The sequence below is a fragment of the Pieris rapae genome, chromosome 6 (assembly GCF_905147795.1).
Source record: "Pieris rapae chromosome 6, ilPieRapa1.1, whole genome shotgun sequence".
NCBI classification, from domain to species: domain Eukaryota; kingdom Metazoa; phylum Arthropoda; class Insecta; order Lepidoptera; family Pieridae; genus Pieris; species Pieris rapae.
In genome coordinates, this window is record NC_059514.1 from 3552471 (window position 1) to 3569735 (window position 17265).

The 17265-nt window shown below is 30.6% G+C and overlaps 1 protein-coding gene across 1 annotated transcript in view; it reads right to left on the reverse strand.

The window, feature by feature from the left end:
- The window catches only part of LOC110995728 (paired box protein 6 homolog), a 49748-nt gene extending 39992 nt beyond the window's left edge, over positions 1-9756 (reverse strand). The window contains exons 1-2 of the mRNA XM_022263019.2: positions 9622-9756; positions 3384-4049 (exon numbers count right to left, since the gene is read on the reverse strand). Coding sequence (XP_022118711.2) covers positions 3384-3942 — 559 coding nt within the window. The 5' untranslated portion in view covers positions 3943-4049; positions 9622-9756. The remainder of the gene's footprint in view (positions 1-3383; positions 4050-9621) is intronic.
- Positions 9757-17265: the final 7509 nt, after the last annotated feature.

The following is a 17265-nucleotide window of genomic DNA, read 5'->3' on the forward strand; positions in this document are numbered from 1 at the left end:
TGTGGAGTGTAGAAGATTAAAGCGATCGGAGGAAGCTTAAGTGTCCGCAAATATAGACTTGTATGTGTTCGGTGAGGAGCGATAGCGGAGCAGCATTAAAAATATATTATTATTAGCCAAAACCAGAACTGACCAAATAATATTTTTCTAGTAGTCCTCTAGATATTCTTAGTACAGCGTGTAAAGACAGTAGGACATAAACATATTCGTTAATCACAATAATTATAAGAAATTTATGTTCCCGCCAGCGCTTCATCCTGTCGCTTTTAACATTTATTTAAAATTATTTTGAGTGACATTCGCACTTAGGTACAGTTCAATTTTAAAAAAAACGAACAGATAAAAGAAACATACTTATACATTAACATTTATATTAATTATAAAAAAGAACGATACATTCAGAGAAACACAGGAATCTTTTCATTTATTAGATACAACCTTTCATAGTAAAGTGTGAGATTCAGTAACGAGACATTAAACTTACGGGAGTCATATATTGAGCTAAGTATAAACACGAATCTGCATCAACATAAATGTATCTTACGACATCTACCACTTTTGAAGTGTAAGCGAAAGCTAGTTCATAGTATATATAATATGTACTTACTTGTATTAGATATTAAATTTGAAATATATTTTGCTGATCTATTAATGAAACCTATGGGTTTTGAAATCTAAGTCATTTGACGAAGTATTACTTCGCCGTACGGCCAAGTGTTAATTGCGCACATAAAGAGAAAATTCCTTTGGTTTTGGCACTCAGAGGATAAATCCACTTTGGTTTAGATTTAGCTTGTGCTTATCGTAGCTAAACAAAAGTTCCTAAATCTTTGTGTGCTATATATATATATGTGTGTGTGTGTGTGTGTGTGTGTGTGTGTATTGTATATATATATATGTGTGTGTGTATATTTAAATAAAATAAAAAGTATTTAAAATTAACTTATAAGTTCAATAAGCAATTGTTATCATTTCAACTACAATAACACTGAACTAGAACGTTTTCATATTTAGCTCCATAAATCATATAATCTGTGCTATAGGAAAGAATTTATCTCTGTCAAGTGTCACATGCTATCTCCATTGACAAGCTAATACCCAAGTTAAACCATAGACTAATAATAATCTAGTCATATTTATTATCTGTATTAAATATTTAAAAATAAATTGGCAACCCCGACGACGCAGCTGCATCGCTTGATAGCTTATTGCTCGGACATTCGAATTTAATTTTACCAACATCTATATGCATTCGAATTTGTCAATGCAGACTCTATACTGACTAGTTTAGAAATCATTGTTGCTTAGCCGATGTATTTATAAAGTTGTGCAAAATGGCTCTCGATTAAAACGCCACAATAAATGCAAGCCAAAGACTTGAGATTAGAATGAAGCTATTTTCGCCACATTATGTTTTGCAAATCAAATGGACTTTAAAGCTCATATGTAATGTATTATTAAAGCACATTTTGTTACGTCATTCAAACTATTCATTGTTAGGTAACAATGAAACGTCTCTGATTCTATAATAGAATATTAGAAACCAAAGTATTCTAGAATAGCTTGATGAAATGCATCAATTTATATTATTTTTATTAAAGGATAATCGAGTAGAAGGCAGATTCACAAATAATATTTATTTTTGTACTAGTAAACATATTACCTAACCTATATAGATATTTAGTCTACACACCAAATTTAAAAAATATGGTTTTAAATAAAATTTTCAAAGGTCCAAAATAATTTTATCTATCTTAAGTGCACTCAATAAAACTAATTGCGGCCAATAAACGAACAAAAGCGTTGCATTTAACGACTATTAATACGCGACTAAAAATATGAACGCATAGCCCTGAACACTTTCCACTAATTGACTTTGATTTACAACTTCGACGGTTAATACTCGTTTAAACAAAAACGGCATAAGTCTCTTGATAGGTTATTGAATCAATCTTTTTAAAACAAAGTCATAAGGCTCAATCTTGTATCAGAATTTATAATATCATAATTAAAATATTTACTTCAGAATGTGACATAGAGTATTCTCTTTCATTAGAGCATTTGCACCAATACTAATGATTCTGTAATGTTCGGTCTAACCAATATGTTCATAGAAATATTGTTTGATTTTCTTTGTGGGTGGGAATCGATTACCAGTTACCACATTTTTTGGTGTTTTTTCGTGGCAAACTTAACGTAAATATCACTTACTCTTGATCTTGGAATATATCTTGACGCAAACGAGCAGAACCCGCAACACTAGACTATCTAAAGTGACTAATTCTTTTTTGGGAAAAGGAATACTGTTCTTTAATAAAATCCCAGAGGCTCTTTTATCTCTGCCTTTAAATAAATTTAAGAAAAGCTGTGTACAAAGGCTTACTATAAAGTTAGCGACTATCTAGTTGATAAAGGGGCCTGGGACTAATGCTGGGAAGGCTACATCTAATTAATTTGCTATATTTGTTTTAAAAATAAATGTGTTGTTTGATGATTTGCTTTTTTTAAAGAGTACCGAGAGTTTTTAACGCCGGCTTTTTCTCTCGGCCTTACACCCTTTGTCTTCTTTGCCGACAAGTAGGGATGCCTACAGGTACAAATTTAAGGACGTGTTAAGTGATACCTGTATATTATGTTCCATAATAAACGTTTTTTTTTTTAACACCAGATTTTAAAGTGTGTTGCCGGCCTTTATGATCTTCTTTTGAAGGCCTTCTATTTAAGATGTAAAAGTTCGGTATTCGTAACCAATATCGTAAAGTCAAAATTGCGTAAGTGTATTATTACTATTAATTAAACGTTAACCTAACGCTGCCTACCGTTACCCGTATAAGCCGATTATAGTATTTACACTTTGCCCGGAGCCCGGCATCGTTTAAGCCGTCCGGTTCAATCGATGACCCATTAGTCTGTTCGATTAATCGATCGACTTCAAACGATTACCTACTCGAATAGATGAGTCGATTCCGACCACATTAATGTTATTGTTTATCTTTGATCAATTCATTGGAAATACATGATTTATTTATAAATTATTCATGTATATTAATCGGCCTAGATTTTCTAAATTATTTTGATTAGATAATGAGTAGACTAATTCAATTCAGCAGTTTTCTGTGGTTATTGAAATAAATTGAGTATGTGTGGTCAACTGAACAGAAAAGATACGCATTCATGTTAATGCTTTTTTTTAAATTAGTTTTTATAAGATACTAGAGATAATATATTTTTAACAAAGAACTTATAATAACGTTAATATGTCTTTAAAAGGTAATTTGAACATATTTTCTAAAATAAGTAAATAAATATATTAAGACATACCAACACATCTATTATAGTAATGAGAAAAGTAATAGGGCAGTGCAAGGTTTAAAACAACTTACCTCTAGTGAATTTCTCTTCTTCACTCCAAGTCTTAGGCACAGACAAGTTTAAAGGTTCTTCCTTAACACTGGCACTATCACTATTCCTACTCCGCTGCAGCAACTGTTCTTGCAGTCTGTTCTGCACTAACTTATTGTCCCTCTCATGACCGAACCTTTTGACACTCATTAATGAACTAACAGTCTTCTTAGAATCCTTATTCAACCCAAGGATGAATTCTATGGTGTGTGGTGTCGGCATCTTCGGAGGTTTTCCATAAACGTGTGGATGCCACGAGTCAAATGGATCCCTACTTTCGTACGTCTCTTGTTTTTTACTTTCGCATTGCCATTCACCGTTTTTATCAGTTTTCTGATCGTCTATTGTTTCTGTTACGTCAATTTCTATATCTCTATCATCATCAACGTTAATTTTACCCTCTGAACCACATATATCTGCGTACTCTGCATATGTATCATTCGAGTCTACATTCCCAATATCCGGCATACAATTTGACACGACTGTTTGCATTTCCGTTGTGTTTTGTATGTGTTCTACTGAATCTTGTGTGTCGCACATCTGTGTCTCAATGTTTAGTTGAATCTTGCATGTTTGTTTTTATGATTGAATCATTTAATAACTCTGGATTGACGGCTCGTTTGATCTTCTTTGAAGTGGTGTACTTCCTGTAACAAACGATATGTTTGATTCAATTTAACTTGGTTAAATTTATTTTTGGATGGTACTTAAGATTCTAGAATTGCAGGAATACTATTTTTGTGCTGTTGGCACATAATCAGATTGAATGCTCTAAGAAAACCAAGAATAACAGTATATTTGACACCAATTTGATTAAAAATGTTACTGTTGTCGATATTTTGTTCCCAACTGCACATACAAAATATTTGGTCAACTAGCGTTCAGCCCATGCACTGATTGATTTTTATTGGAATAGATATAGGGCTGTCAAAATCCATCGTTAAAATCATCAGCCGTTTTAAAATAAAGATACAAAAAAATTGTGATTTTTATTTTATTTATTACTGATTATTGTTAGCAACTCACATATATTTCACGAGAAGTTACTCAATAAGTAGATTAGAATCTATATAGGCATGTAAATACATATGTCAAATTAGACTATCAGACTACCGCTTTTTCGTGGATTAACATTAATCGAAATTAATATTCATGTATTGCAATTGAATTTTGTCAACCCTAGTTATAATAAATTGCTACAAATCGTATGTCAATGTGATAGCGAGGTATATCTCTTGAATACAGTACAGGCAAAATTGTTTTTACGCTAACATACTTCCGCACAGTTTAACTAAATTTGTCTAACAATGTTGTTCTAAAAGCGAGAAATTTTTAGTGTAAATAAATATGTATGCCTTTAGGTAAAGGTCCTATGTTATGGCCTCGGGTTTCTCCGCATGATGTATATAACATTTATTAGTAATCATTAATTTAATTAGTTTCTGAACAAACATTCTATCAAACCTCTTCAATTTTGTTACGTACAATAAGTATAATAAAGAAACACTTGAACAGCGCCCTTCCTCCTTTACATAAGTGACAAAAAATACTTTCTGTGACTAAAACACGCTTTATTAAAATCAATAATCCACTCTCGTACAAGTTACGGAAATCCGCGCGCCGTGTGTGGGCCCTTTGATAGCACCGACCACCTCTATCATATAAAATGTCACACATATATAAACCTTACTACACTTTAATAAGAGCCATCGAGATAATATGTGATCATAATTTTAATAGTCGGAAGTAGCGAATATGTTTGATATTTGACAGAAAATCAAAGTAAATGTAAAATGTAACATTTCCTAGTTTATTTTTGTTTCCTTTGATTTTTAATATGAGATGACAGGATGAGATCTGAGATCATTATTAAAATAATTTTCTGCTATTAGTTTTATTAATCAAAACTTTAGGATGTAGTTTATCATATATTATGTGAACGCTTTTGATAAAAAAAAATGCTGATTTTAATTGCTAATTTTGGAAAGTAATTTTGTTATTTAATTATATATTATAACCGCGATGAGAATTGTTTAGAAGGAAATTATATAATCATTCGTATTTTAAAATAATAAAGACACTTTAAACCCCAAATCCTGGTTGAGCCTGATAGACCCTGATGGCTTTGAATACATGCAAGCTACCGGAAGAGTTATCACCGCAAAACAGTTGCAACAGGAATACGTAACAAATTTCCCAAGGATTAAAAAAAAATCGTGACTGTCCTGAGATCTCACGTCCTCATTGTTTATAGAAGTAATCATTATAGATATAAGAATTACAAATTGTTAATTTTGAATTGCCTGTACCCCAAACCCTGGTTGAGCCTGATTGTAATATATAATTACTACTTGTTTATATGACTGATTGTAATATATAATTGATACTTGTTTTGTAATATTTTACTGGTCTTCATTAAATTTTCGAATTTTTAAATTCCGATTACATTTTTGTCTATTTTGTATTTATGTGTTTATTGTTCAGCATCTATAAACAAAAATAACTAATAATTACACTTTGTAGTAAAAATATGTATTCTCAAGATAAGACATTTAAATAAATTAATATGCGTCAGATAATTTAGATTATAAATAAATATACAGTAATATAGATTGTAAATAAGTGTTTTCATATGAAAAATTATTGCTAGAAAGGCCAAACGCACAATAGATGTAGTGTTAGCACTACACGCGTTACAATTTCACTAATCAAGCTAAGTAATCACTTTTCATTGACGTCATACTAATAAGCCGTTGTGCAATTAAGTATATAACACGAATTCGTATAAACTAATATCTCTGGTCAATTAAAAAATAGGTTATTGTGATTTTTTATATATTTCAGTACAGACAATAAGGATTTTTTGGCTAGTTTATTAATGCAATGAATATAATTGCTAATTCCTTGTTAACGTCATACATGTAAACATTTTTTCCCGGATTAATTATAAGTTTAATAATATATAATATAATGGTCACCGTGACCACGCATGCTGTAAAGCACGCGAAACGTCGGAAAAGTTTTTTTAAAATTATGATAAATAATAAGTATTAAGTAAAAAATAATAAGTTTAAAATTACACAGCTTCCATCCGGTGAAAAGTGTTTTTTTAATGTGTAACAGCTATGTTAATGAAAGTCAATACTATGTCATACATGTATTCAGCCATTTAGGCATAGGCATAAGCTTTAAAATAATTAAATTTTATTGTTTTAAATTCTAGCAGATTTTATCACATGCCATCATTAGGTATATTGATATTTTAAAACCGACTGAAAATTATATACTCATAGTTGCATACTAAAAAGATGTTATGTGCTTAAATGAAAATGAAACAAGAAGACAACAAAAATCTGTTTTATTAAATTTCGAACGAATTATGAACAACATCTCTGTTGAATAGCTATTCCAATGCCTATGATTTTTTAGAACTGTATTCTGTTTCTGTCTGATTTTCTGCTGTGGTTGTGTTTGTTTGTACTTCTAAGTGGTTGATCTCCATACCATGAATATTCTTTATGTAATCTTCTTAAATATTGTGGAACATTTGTTCTTTCTATCGTCAATAGTTTTTGCAGCGTGTGCTCATCGCAATGAAAGATATTTTATGTGCATGTTTTCCTTATTTTAAATTAAGATCAGCCGATATTAATCAACAAGGATCTATATTAGGTCCATTTTTATTTTTAACAACATTCACGAGATCAACTTACAAGGCCAAATAACTTTCTACGCTGATGACACCTGCTTATTTAACTTTGGTTTAAATATCCAGACTAGATGATCAATCTCAATCAGACATAAATTTCAGTCAACAAAATCTGCTAACCATTAATATCTCAAAAACATCTTATGTAATATTCAGGGTAAAAAATAAAATCATTTCTATCGTTCAACCGCTAAAAGTTCAAGACTTTGAAAAAGTAACAAGAAATGGGAGAAATATCTGGGTCTTAAAATAGATACATATTTAAAGTAGAACTTTCATACATCACACATAATTACCAAACTAAAATCACGTCTTATAGACAGATTTTGGTCAATATCAAAATGTATTCCGCAATCCGTATGTCATTTAATTTATAATTGTTTAGTCAAGCCACATTTCATATATCTAATTGAAGTATGGGGCATGCAAATACAAATTTCAAATTTATAACTATACTAATCTTTTTGCTTTATAATATTAGTATAGATTACATTAGTTTGACTTTCCAATCGTCTTGATTAAAAGCTTATGCGACTTAGAAATGGTTTCGCTTTCCACTTGTTATTTTGAGGCTATTTCAGAATTGTACTGTATGTAAGAATTAATAACTAGTATTAATTCTTACAACGAACCAACTTCACTTCTTCGTAATAGATATAAATAATTATAGTACAAATTAGTTTGTCAAATAGTCAAATCGTCTAACTTGAAGCTTTATATTTGTACCTAATAAAACACAATCTCTAATTATATATTATCCTTTTAATGTTAATTCATGTTAAAATTAAATAAAATTATATTCAATCCAGTATTTACAAAAAATAAACATATCGTTTGAAATATCGTTACAACGACTAGGGTCTAAGGCAAATAATAGTGGTCTAAGAAATAATTCTGTGTCTATTTTTTAATTAAATTTAATAATCACTAATTTATTTAATTAAACAAGAAGATATATAGTTAATAATCATTGATTAACATTTTCGGTAACAGTAATTATTGATTTACTATCACAATTTTTTTAATAATTCAATTCTATAATTATTTCTTAATATTCTATATGTATTTTAAAACCTGATCCACTCACACATATATTTGAGTGATCGTAATGTAGATATGATATATAAAGATAAATAAAATAAATAAATAAATAAGATCCACTAAAAACTAAACAAAATGTGAACAATTTGAAAAAAATTTCTTAATTTAATAATTATTAATTATAGGAATTTCAAAAAGGAATAAACAACACATTTTCGTTTTCTTCATGCAACAATCCAATTATTATCTTAACACTATTTTCGAGAGATTTTTTTTTGAACACAGCTTTTGTAAGTTAATAGTGAAATAACTTCACAATATATGAGTTTTCACATAGTTTTCCTTATACAATGACATACCTAATCAGCTACAAGCATAATATTTACGTGTGCAAATATTTTATTATTGATAGCTTAGTCAAAAAATCCTTACAATTTAGGAGAATTTACTGAACAAGAATTAATATAACTTTAATTGTTTAAATTTTTGAAGGGCTTAACTACTTTAGAATCTGAGATATTTTTCATAATTATACTCTTGCGTTAAATTAAGATTTAATTACATAATACATACACATTTTACGACAGAACGAACAAAGTTCCAACCGGTCGAACAGCCTTTGATATAGTTTTAGAAGAATTGATTAAAAGGTGGTTGTTACGATGATTCTTTACGATACGCTTACGCTACATTTAGTTCTATTTATAATTGTAATTTGCGAATCTGAGGTTCTCTCTTTCTTTTCTTTTCTCTCTTTCTCTTTCTTTTCTCTCGTTCTCTTTATGAAATTAAACGATCGAATATCCCTATACACACTAAAGTTTTTAACTATTTGTTAAATTTTTTAAACCTAAAGTATTTAATTACCCTCAAACTAGATAAAGCTCATCGCTTAAAATATTTTTTTTGGTTTGTAAAATATCTTTAATAACTTGTTGCATATGTTTATTTATATATTATTTATTTATTTTAACTTGCGAATATATCCTAGAAAACATTTAACACATGCAGTTTTAAATACTATAAATTATTACCGCTAATATATATGGGAAACACAAAATTCATGTACATATTATTATATACCCTTGCGTTAAATCAGCTTAGAATCTTGTATTACCTCTTTCCATTTTACCGCGAAATAAAATAAAATTAGGCTTTTTTTTATCCCAATCAAGAATTAAATTCCTTACTCTCAAATGTATCATATAAACAAATTGTATATATCGATTACAATTTTTAACAGCTTAACAATAAACCATGACACACTTTTTAATTAATTTGTTAAAATAACAATCCTTGTGATCCATCAAACGCATAAAAAGTAAACAAACACTAATTGCTTAATTAATGAAATCAATTTGACCAAGTGAACAAAAAAACTATATCCGATCCGTTATTGCCAAATTATCACACATTAACGATCTATTAACAATATATACAAGACAACCGTATTAAAGTAATCATCTCACCTGACCGGTTCGGTATCCGTCAAACACAACACAAAGGTCACAGGATTAAAACAGTAACAGAATATCGATATAATTGCGAATCGCGAACAATGGTTGTCGTAATTCAATCGAGAAACGGTCCAGCCGCGACGATTCTCACAGTTAGACTAACTCGCATCCAAATCGCTTAATTTTATGAGTTGTTGCCTTCTCCACCCCCTCGCATGCAGCGCCCGGCTAACCTTTGACAGACGTTAAGTTAAAATATCAGAATCTCCATTGATGACGTTTTTAACAATGTAGTGAATTGTACGTGTTTAGAATAGCATTTATTGATAAAATATATTACCAACACCCTTTTTATGGTTATATATATATGTTTATATCTTAGTACAGTCTGCGCGTATTCCAAAGACAATGCTAGGTTGCTAGAGGTTACCATCTGCAATGAATAAAAAGAAGATAGAGAATCAATAAAAATAATATGAAACACTGATTGGTCTATTTCACTAACAATAACATAAAACAGGAAGAAAATGGGCATTGATTAAATGGATTGTATATAATAAATGTTGAAGTTTACAATGTGATATCTACTATATTAGGTTTTATTATGATAATTATTGATTGCGTATTAAATTAATCATTGCGGTGTTATTATTTATATACTTATTTTATACAGATAATACAATGGTTATTTGCAAAGTCTGAGGAAGTTTATATATATGCATAACCATTCAAATTATAATATGATAAATATATAAATAATTGTAATCATGACAACCATAATGTTTCTTTTTGTGAATGATAAGGCAGAAATATAAATATCGCCTAGATAGGGATTATCTTATTCATGAAATTTTATTTAAAATTCATTTATTTGTAAGATCTGTTAGTCTAAACACAAAGACATAAACACATATATTACCGATCAAATTTGGCAACCGCTCAATGAAATATACGAGGGTATATGTGTATCGTTTAATGTATGGAAAGTTGGAATAATATAGATTAAGTAATTATTAATGGACGTCGGTACAAAGTAACGTCGGTGAGACCGTTTAGCGGCGGCACAGTAGCAATAACTCAGCGCAGGAAATCACGTCATCGCTCTATTACAGCACGCACACTGCCTCACACACACAGGCCTACACCATTTGTAGTACACTGATTATCTCACTGTGGTAAGAGACGGTGCAGGTAACATAAAATTAATCAAATGTAGATACATTTTACTGAAACTTACTTTTCTCTAAATTGCTAATAGTCTAAATACAAAGTTTTTCATTGTGTTACAGATGTATGTGTGTAAATAGAAAATTGGCTTTTTGTTTAATATTAAACTAGTTTATCGCCTTTGTCGATGACAGACAACAGAATAATAAATGAAGAGCATTATTACATTAATGATATAATTGGAACAATTATTTACATAACTTATTGCGTTCATTCAGTACTTTAAGAAAATTGAATATGTTGTTATGACTATAATAATTAACGCCCGCGTTTTATCAGTTGCACTGTGTTGCAGTGAATAGGGATTAGTCGTAATTGTGTGCGTACGATCCGTCACATTAATACGACTTACTATTTGACAATATTAACGTGTTTTATATGTGTCGGAATAATTGTCAATAAAATTATGGCAATGTAAATGAATTTTACAATAATTGAAGTGTGTATCATAGAAATTATCATATAAAATAAATTAGTTTTGTTATCAAAACATGTGCTATTTTGCGAGTCATGTTATCAGTGTAAAATGCAAACAGAATAGGTATTTACGTTTTCACTTAATTATAACAAACGATCGGAAGCAAATGCGCCGATGTTTTTCAATTTGCCAATTAATTTTCTTTCTTAACAATAATAAAATTGAATTAGAAATTTAAAGCGAAAAGTCGCCAAAAACCCACTAATAGCGCGCGAACTTAAAGAAGTTCGCGCGCTATTAGTGGGTTGGTAGTACCTATATTGGTCTTAAAACCTAAGATAACCTGATGATAAGTTGATGTCTGCGTCCGTTAAGAGCACATTATCGACCTTAGTTTACCTAAGTTTATAAATGCATTTTTATTTCTAGGTAATAAAATTCATATTAATAAATTCTTTCATTACATTACGCGTTACGTTAATTGAACGTAATTGTTTTGGAATAAGCGAGACCTCGTGGTAGGGGACACTTTGCACCTCATTTTGTGCGGAAAGCTATCACATAATAATGAAACACGTATTGTTTCTGTGACACGCGGTTACAATACAATAGTCTGATGTTACTACTTCATTATAATGTATGATAAGTTAATTTTAACTCGAAAGCTGCGCTGTAAAGCTTTTAGAACTAATCTTACTGAATCCATATATCCATGATATCATATCAATTCTAAAGACCAGTTCATCTGAAAAAAAATTAATGATTAGTTGACTATTTATATAGCTATTATAATATAACTACGGCCATTAGTAAAAAAAAATAGCAGGATTTTTTTTGAGAATTCCACTAATTTTGTCTACTTCCATGCCTTAGCAAATCTGCATTTTTAATACCCTACGTCATTGTGAGATATTGCTTCATGTGTACGTTCTTATTAATTATCAAAAAATTAAGCGTACTGAAAAAGAACTGACTTTCGACAATAGTATTAACAATTAGTGTGGCGTAATTCGCCTACGGGCTACGGCGTAGCAGCAAAGTGTGCGAAGTGCGCGAATTTTAAATTAAGAACGATTGCACGTAAACATTAAATTATGGTTGTTCTAAAATTAAATTATGTACCATTTTAAGAATTTGTTTTAGGTATTCGATTCTTGTTTATACCAAAGTTATTACTACATTTATAAAGCGGAAACATTATAATTTTATATTAAATTATCATAAATTATAAAGACGTAAAATTTATAAAGTCATTTTATGTGTTACTTTTATGACTGTGATTATAAGGCAGCGTAGGCAAGTGGCGTAGGCAGTTTGTGATTAAATTAATCACTTACAAAGGGTTAATACTAGTAAAGTTTATTGAACTCTTTCCTTGAAATTGTAATAATATAAGTATCGTATAGAAAGGTATTTTTATTGAATCCATTGCGACATACCTCAGTTAAAGATAACCTTTTGGAATAAAATGATTGATAATACTGAGTTTATAATTGAATAAAATAACTTAATAATAACATGAAATATATAAAAAAATCGAAAAAAATGCATCAGTTTGTGTAAGTCGATTTAATCAGCACGAGTTTTAGCTAGGTTTAGGTTATGTTTTCAGCTTCTTTAGATAATACATATATATAAAACAAGCCGACATAAAAAATCATAAATGTTTTCTCAGAAATTCAAAAAAGTTTTCATTGGAACGTTTCTAACTGGCCAGTTCTCAACATTTTCAGTGTTACCAACTTAAACAATCTTGGTTTACTTACACCTAAAATGCGTCTGACATTTTTTACATATCTGTATTTAGATAGTTAAGACAGCAATTAAAAAAGCGATTTGACTAATAGAGTAACATTAATAAAAAAGACATCTTCACCACGTGTGTCAAGCCGTCCAGGCTTAAGGACCCTATTAAATACAATGTTGCCAACTTAAAAAACTTCCCTATTTACATGAAATACTCGCTCGGGATTAAGATGTATGTTATTGTCAAATGTAACGTTTATTGCAAAAAAAAATTCCGGTTGGTAATGAAAACTAAGCGCCTACATATAAAAAACGGCAACAGACGCAGAAATGTTTCTGACCAATATTCACACATCAGCTTTCGTTAAATATCATTCATTAAATATATGTATGTGAATTACAATAATTATATACCTTAATTCATAAATTAAAGTATAAATAGGGGAACTATTTGCATGTTGCAACACTGAAGTTATTACTTATGCTATTCCTGTCAATAAAAGCGTGGAAATAAAGAACAAAATAAAATATTAAGTCACTATTTGATTGAATGTTGGCCCCTTTATGAGGCGCTCAACGCAGGTAGCGAGTATAAACTTAGTTGGACCCCTATTAAAAATTAGAGATCCTTGCTGTTTTATGAAGGAGCAGTATTTTAATGGTTAAGGATGTAATACTTACTTACTTGTAATTGATGATTCTTTATTGATGGTTAATAATTGCAGTTAAGGTAAACATCGTGAAGAAACCGAAATTTCTCAGACCTAATTTTGACATCATATGCCAGACATTGATCATTTATTAGAAAAATCCAACGCTTATATAAAAAATACAGAGCCCCAGAACCCAGAAGGTTGAAGCACCACTGGTGTACCTATGTATTAAGATTTTCCTGGAACAATAAGCTTTTAATTTCACGTGACAAGCGTAAGAAGATCACTAAATAATTATTTCTAGATGGTATATTTATATATTATACATATAATGTGACTACGGAACCCATGCCATTATGTTTCTTATTCAACTTTATTGGAGAATAAAACAGTCATTAGAGACATCGAACCCACTCACTGCTGCGACTCACTTAACCATAATTACGTTCGTCGTTAAACGATTTTATTATTATTAGTCGATCCATAATACTTTGTTATTGTTTTGACGTATGGAGTAGCTTAAAGCTTATTCCAGGCAATGCCTAAACTACTTAAAAATAAAATAAGCAAAGCGTTTAATTGCTTACACTTATTCTTAGGCTTAGTATATAAATAAAAACAAAATCAGTGGCACTACAACCTCTTTAGGTGTTGGTCTCAGATTTCTGAATCTGTTTCATGATCAATTTTTAAATGTAATAGGCAAGTAGGTGATCAGCCTCCAGTGCCTAACACACTTCGTCGACTTTTCCGGTCTAAGACATGTCGAATTCCTCACTATGTTTTCCTTCACCGTTCGAGAAAATGTTAAATGCGCACATAGAAAGAAAGTCCATTGGTTGTATCCTTTTTTGGTTTTGGTTGGTTGAACCTACAACCTCCGGTATGACAGTCGCACGCTAGAGCCTCTAGGCTAACATTGCTCATAGGCTCAGTATATAATATCTAGAAATTTCTTATAATCTTAATCTAATTAAAATAATTATACCTAAACTTTTTTCAGTAACTACTTTGTAAATTCTATTACTAATCTTGCTCTGCTGCGTCAGGAACCTTGTAGTCGGTCTGGGCCGGTTTGGGCCAGCTTTAATTTTAACCGTCTTCCGCTCAAATAATTAAACCGAATAAATTGGTATATTCGGCCGGTTACGCACTTGCAAGATTTCATTGAGTGTCCATAGGCGGCGAAATCACTGAACACCAGGTGAGCCTACTGCCGTTTGCCCACTGTTCTATAAAAATAGTTTTTCATAATTAGCCTTTATTCATCCACATCTAATTCCCCCAACCTTTTCCATTCCAATTTATTTTTTGCCATCGTCATCAAATTTCTTTCTTGAAATCTTCTTTGAAAAACTTTCCGGTCTACTACTATGTACTACAAAAGATGTATTATTTAGACTTTTTTTATTTTAATGTTATTCCTGGCAAATTGTAACGTTCATGGTATTTGAACTTCAAACGAACTTGTTTTATGCTGATTGCGGCTTGATACTCTCTAGGGGGTTGATGATGGATGACAAATACTTTGTCATTGCAAGACAAAGCTAATGTTTTGAGTGCTTTGTTTTATATGCTCTTTGTACTTAGACGTATAGTCATGATTAAAAAAGGATAAAATTACTAATACTATCAATAAATTCGTTATCAAATATAATTAATAGCAATAGATAAAAGACGATAAATGTGAATTATAGTCGTCCATGCGTATTCAAGAAAAAGTTATCATTTTATTATTATCTCATTATTGAAAGTAATTAAAAACTCCACACAATAAAGGACCAATTAAACTCCCTAAATCAGGCGACCCCAATCTGTTTAAAAAATTCAACACACGCTGCTCTTTAGCTACGATTCTGATGAAAAGAATCAAAGCATAATTATGCGTATACACAGAATACATAAATATATGGATTATGGGTAAATAATATATTCAGGCGCACTCAGAGTCGGTAATTAGGAAATACTTGGTAGTTATTTAGTTAAGCCATTGAATACGTTTATCACATACGCTAGAAATGATTCAGAGAAGATATTCTTGTAAGTGTTCTTCCGTATGTCGAAAACGCAAATTTCAACAAACACGAGTTATATACTTCGAGTTTTTTCCAATAATATTTTTAATAGTATAAGCAGGTTTTGATATTTTTTGTGTAGTTCTATCGTATTAGTGATAACCGTACAGATAATATGATAATTGTGTAAATAAATAAAGTTTCGACTTATGTTTCTCACCACTAAGTCAGTTTTGCTTTTTAGATTTGGAAGTTAGAGAGAGAGAATCGGAAACTATGATCTATCTTTAGCATTCTCTTGAATTAGTAGTTCCTGGGATTCGATTTTGCAGCTAAGTTTTACGGTATTTATTAATATCTAATAAAATAGCCAATGTCGTGTAGATGCGTTCGTGAAACATTAGCCACATACTACACTTATATTTACCAAAATGGCTTAAGAAAATGTTAAACATTTTTTAAACATTTTCTTTTAATCACTATTATTTGTTATCTTTAAGATAGGTGCTCCATTTTCATATAAAACAAGTTTACTATTTAAATAATACTTGTATTGTAATATTTCGACTAATAAGCGTTCTCAGGACCCACACTCTTGAATAAAATTAACAAACAATTTTATACAAAAATCGTAGTTACTTCAACGTAACAACCACTTAAAATCACGCCTTACAAAGAATATAGGTACGTTTAAATCATCCCTACTCAAAATAGCTTTAGCTGTCTCCTCAATTAATTAGAGACAATTAGCAGGGGTTTCGCGACAAAAGGTAGAAAAACTCCGGCCATTAATTACGACAGGGTGGTTAACACCCCTTTTATTTTTCGAGTTACCGCCTGAATGGCCGTGGTTTGAAAAGATTAGACAAGAGTTCATAATTTCGCTTCAGGAATCATTAATTTGGATAAACAATGGGCAGGCTTTTTCTCCTTATCCCAAAACAAAGTTTTTTAATGGTTTGCAGAAATACTCCAATTGTTAATTACTATTTTTGAGTTTAAAAGAGAAAAATATACACTTTAAGCAGGCTAAGTGTTAAATATATTTGAAACATAACAGGGGAAAACTGGCAGAAGGCTAATTTGATGTTCAGTGATGCCCGAGAAACTCTCACTTCCTGAAGGCCGAAAATATGTTTTAGGACTCGGCAGGATCTTTTCGGGAAAATATCCTAAGAACCTTCGAGAATCGGTTCGGAAATACTTCAATTTAACTTTTTCTCAAAAGATTTGTACGAGTTATCACACAATAAATAACCTAAAGTCGCCTTTATCAATATCAAAATCCTATCAACAAAATAATACCATTAAAATGTCCCTTGATGGAAGCACATCGATTTTATCAGGAAGCTTTCAATGATCGACTCGTTTTACTGCAGCCACTTCAATAGTGTCCTAATCCACAATGAAAGCAAATACACTTCGGGGACTGCCCATTGCAAAAACCTATACATTCGATAATGCCCCATAATATCAAAGTCTAATAGCCGATTATCGCGTGCTATGATTTCGTAAAAACACCTGAACTCAAATTATCGCGTTTAGCCAGATTAACTCCATTAAATAAGCTATCAATTAATAGTATCTAAACCTGATA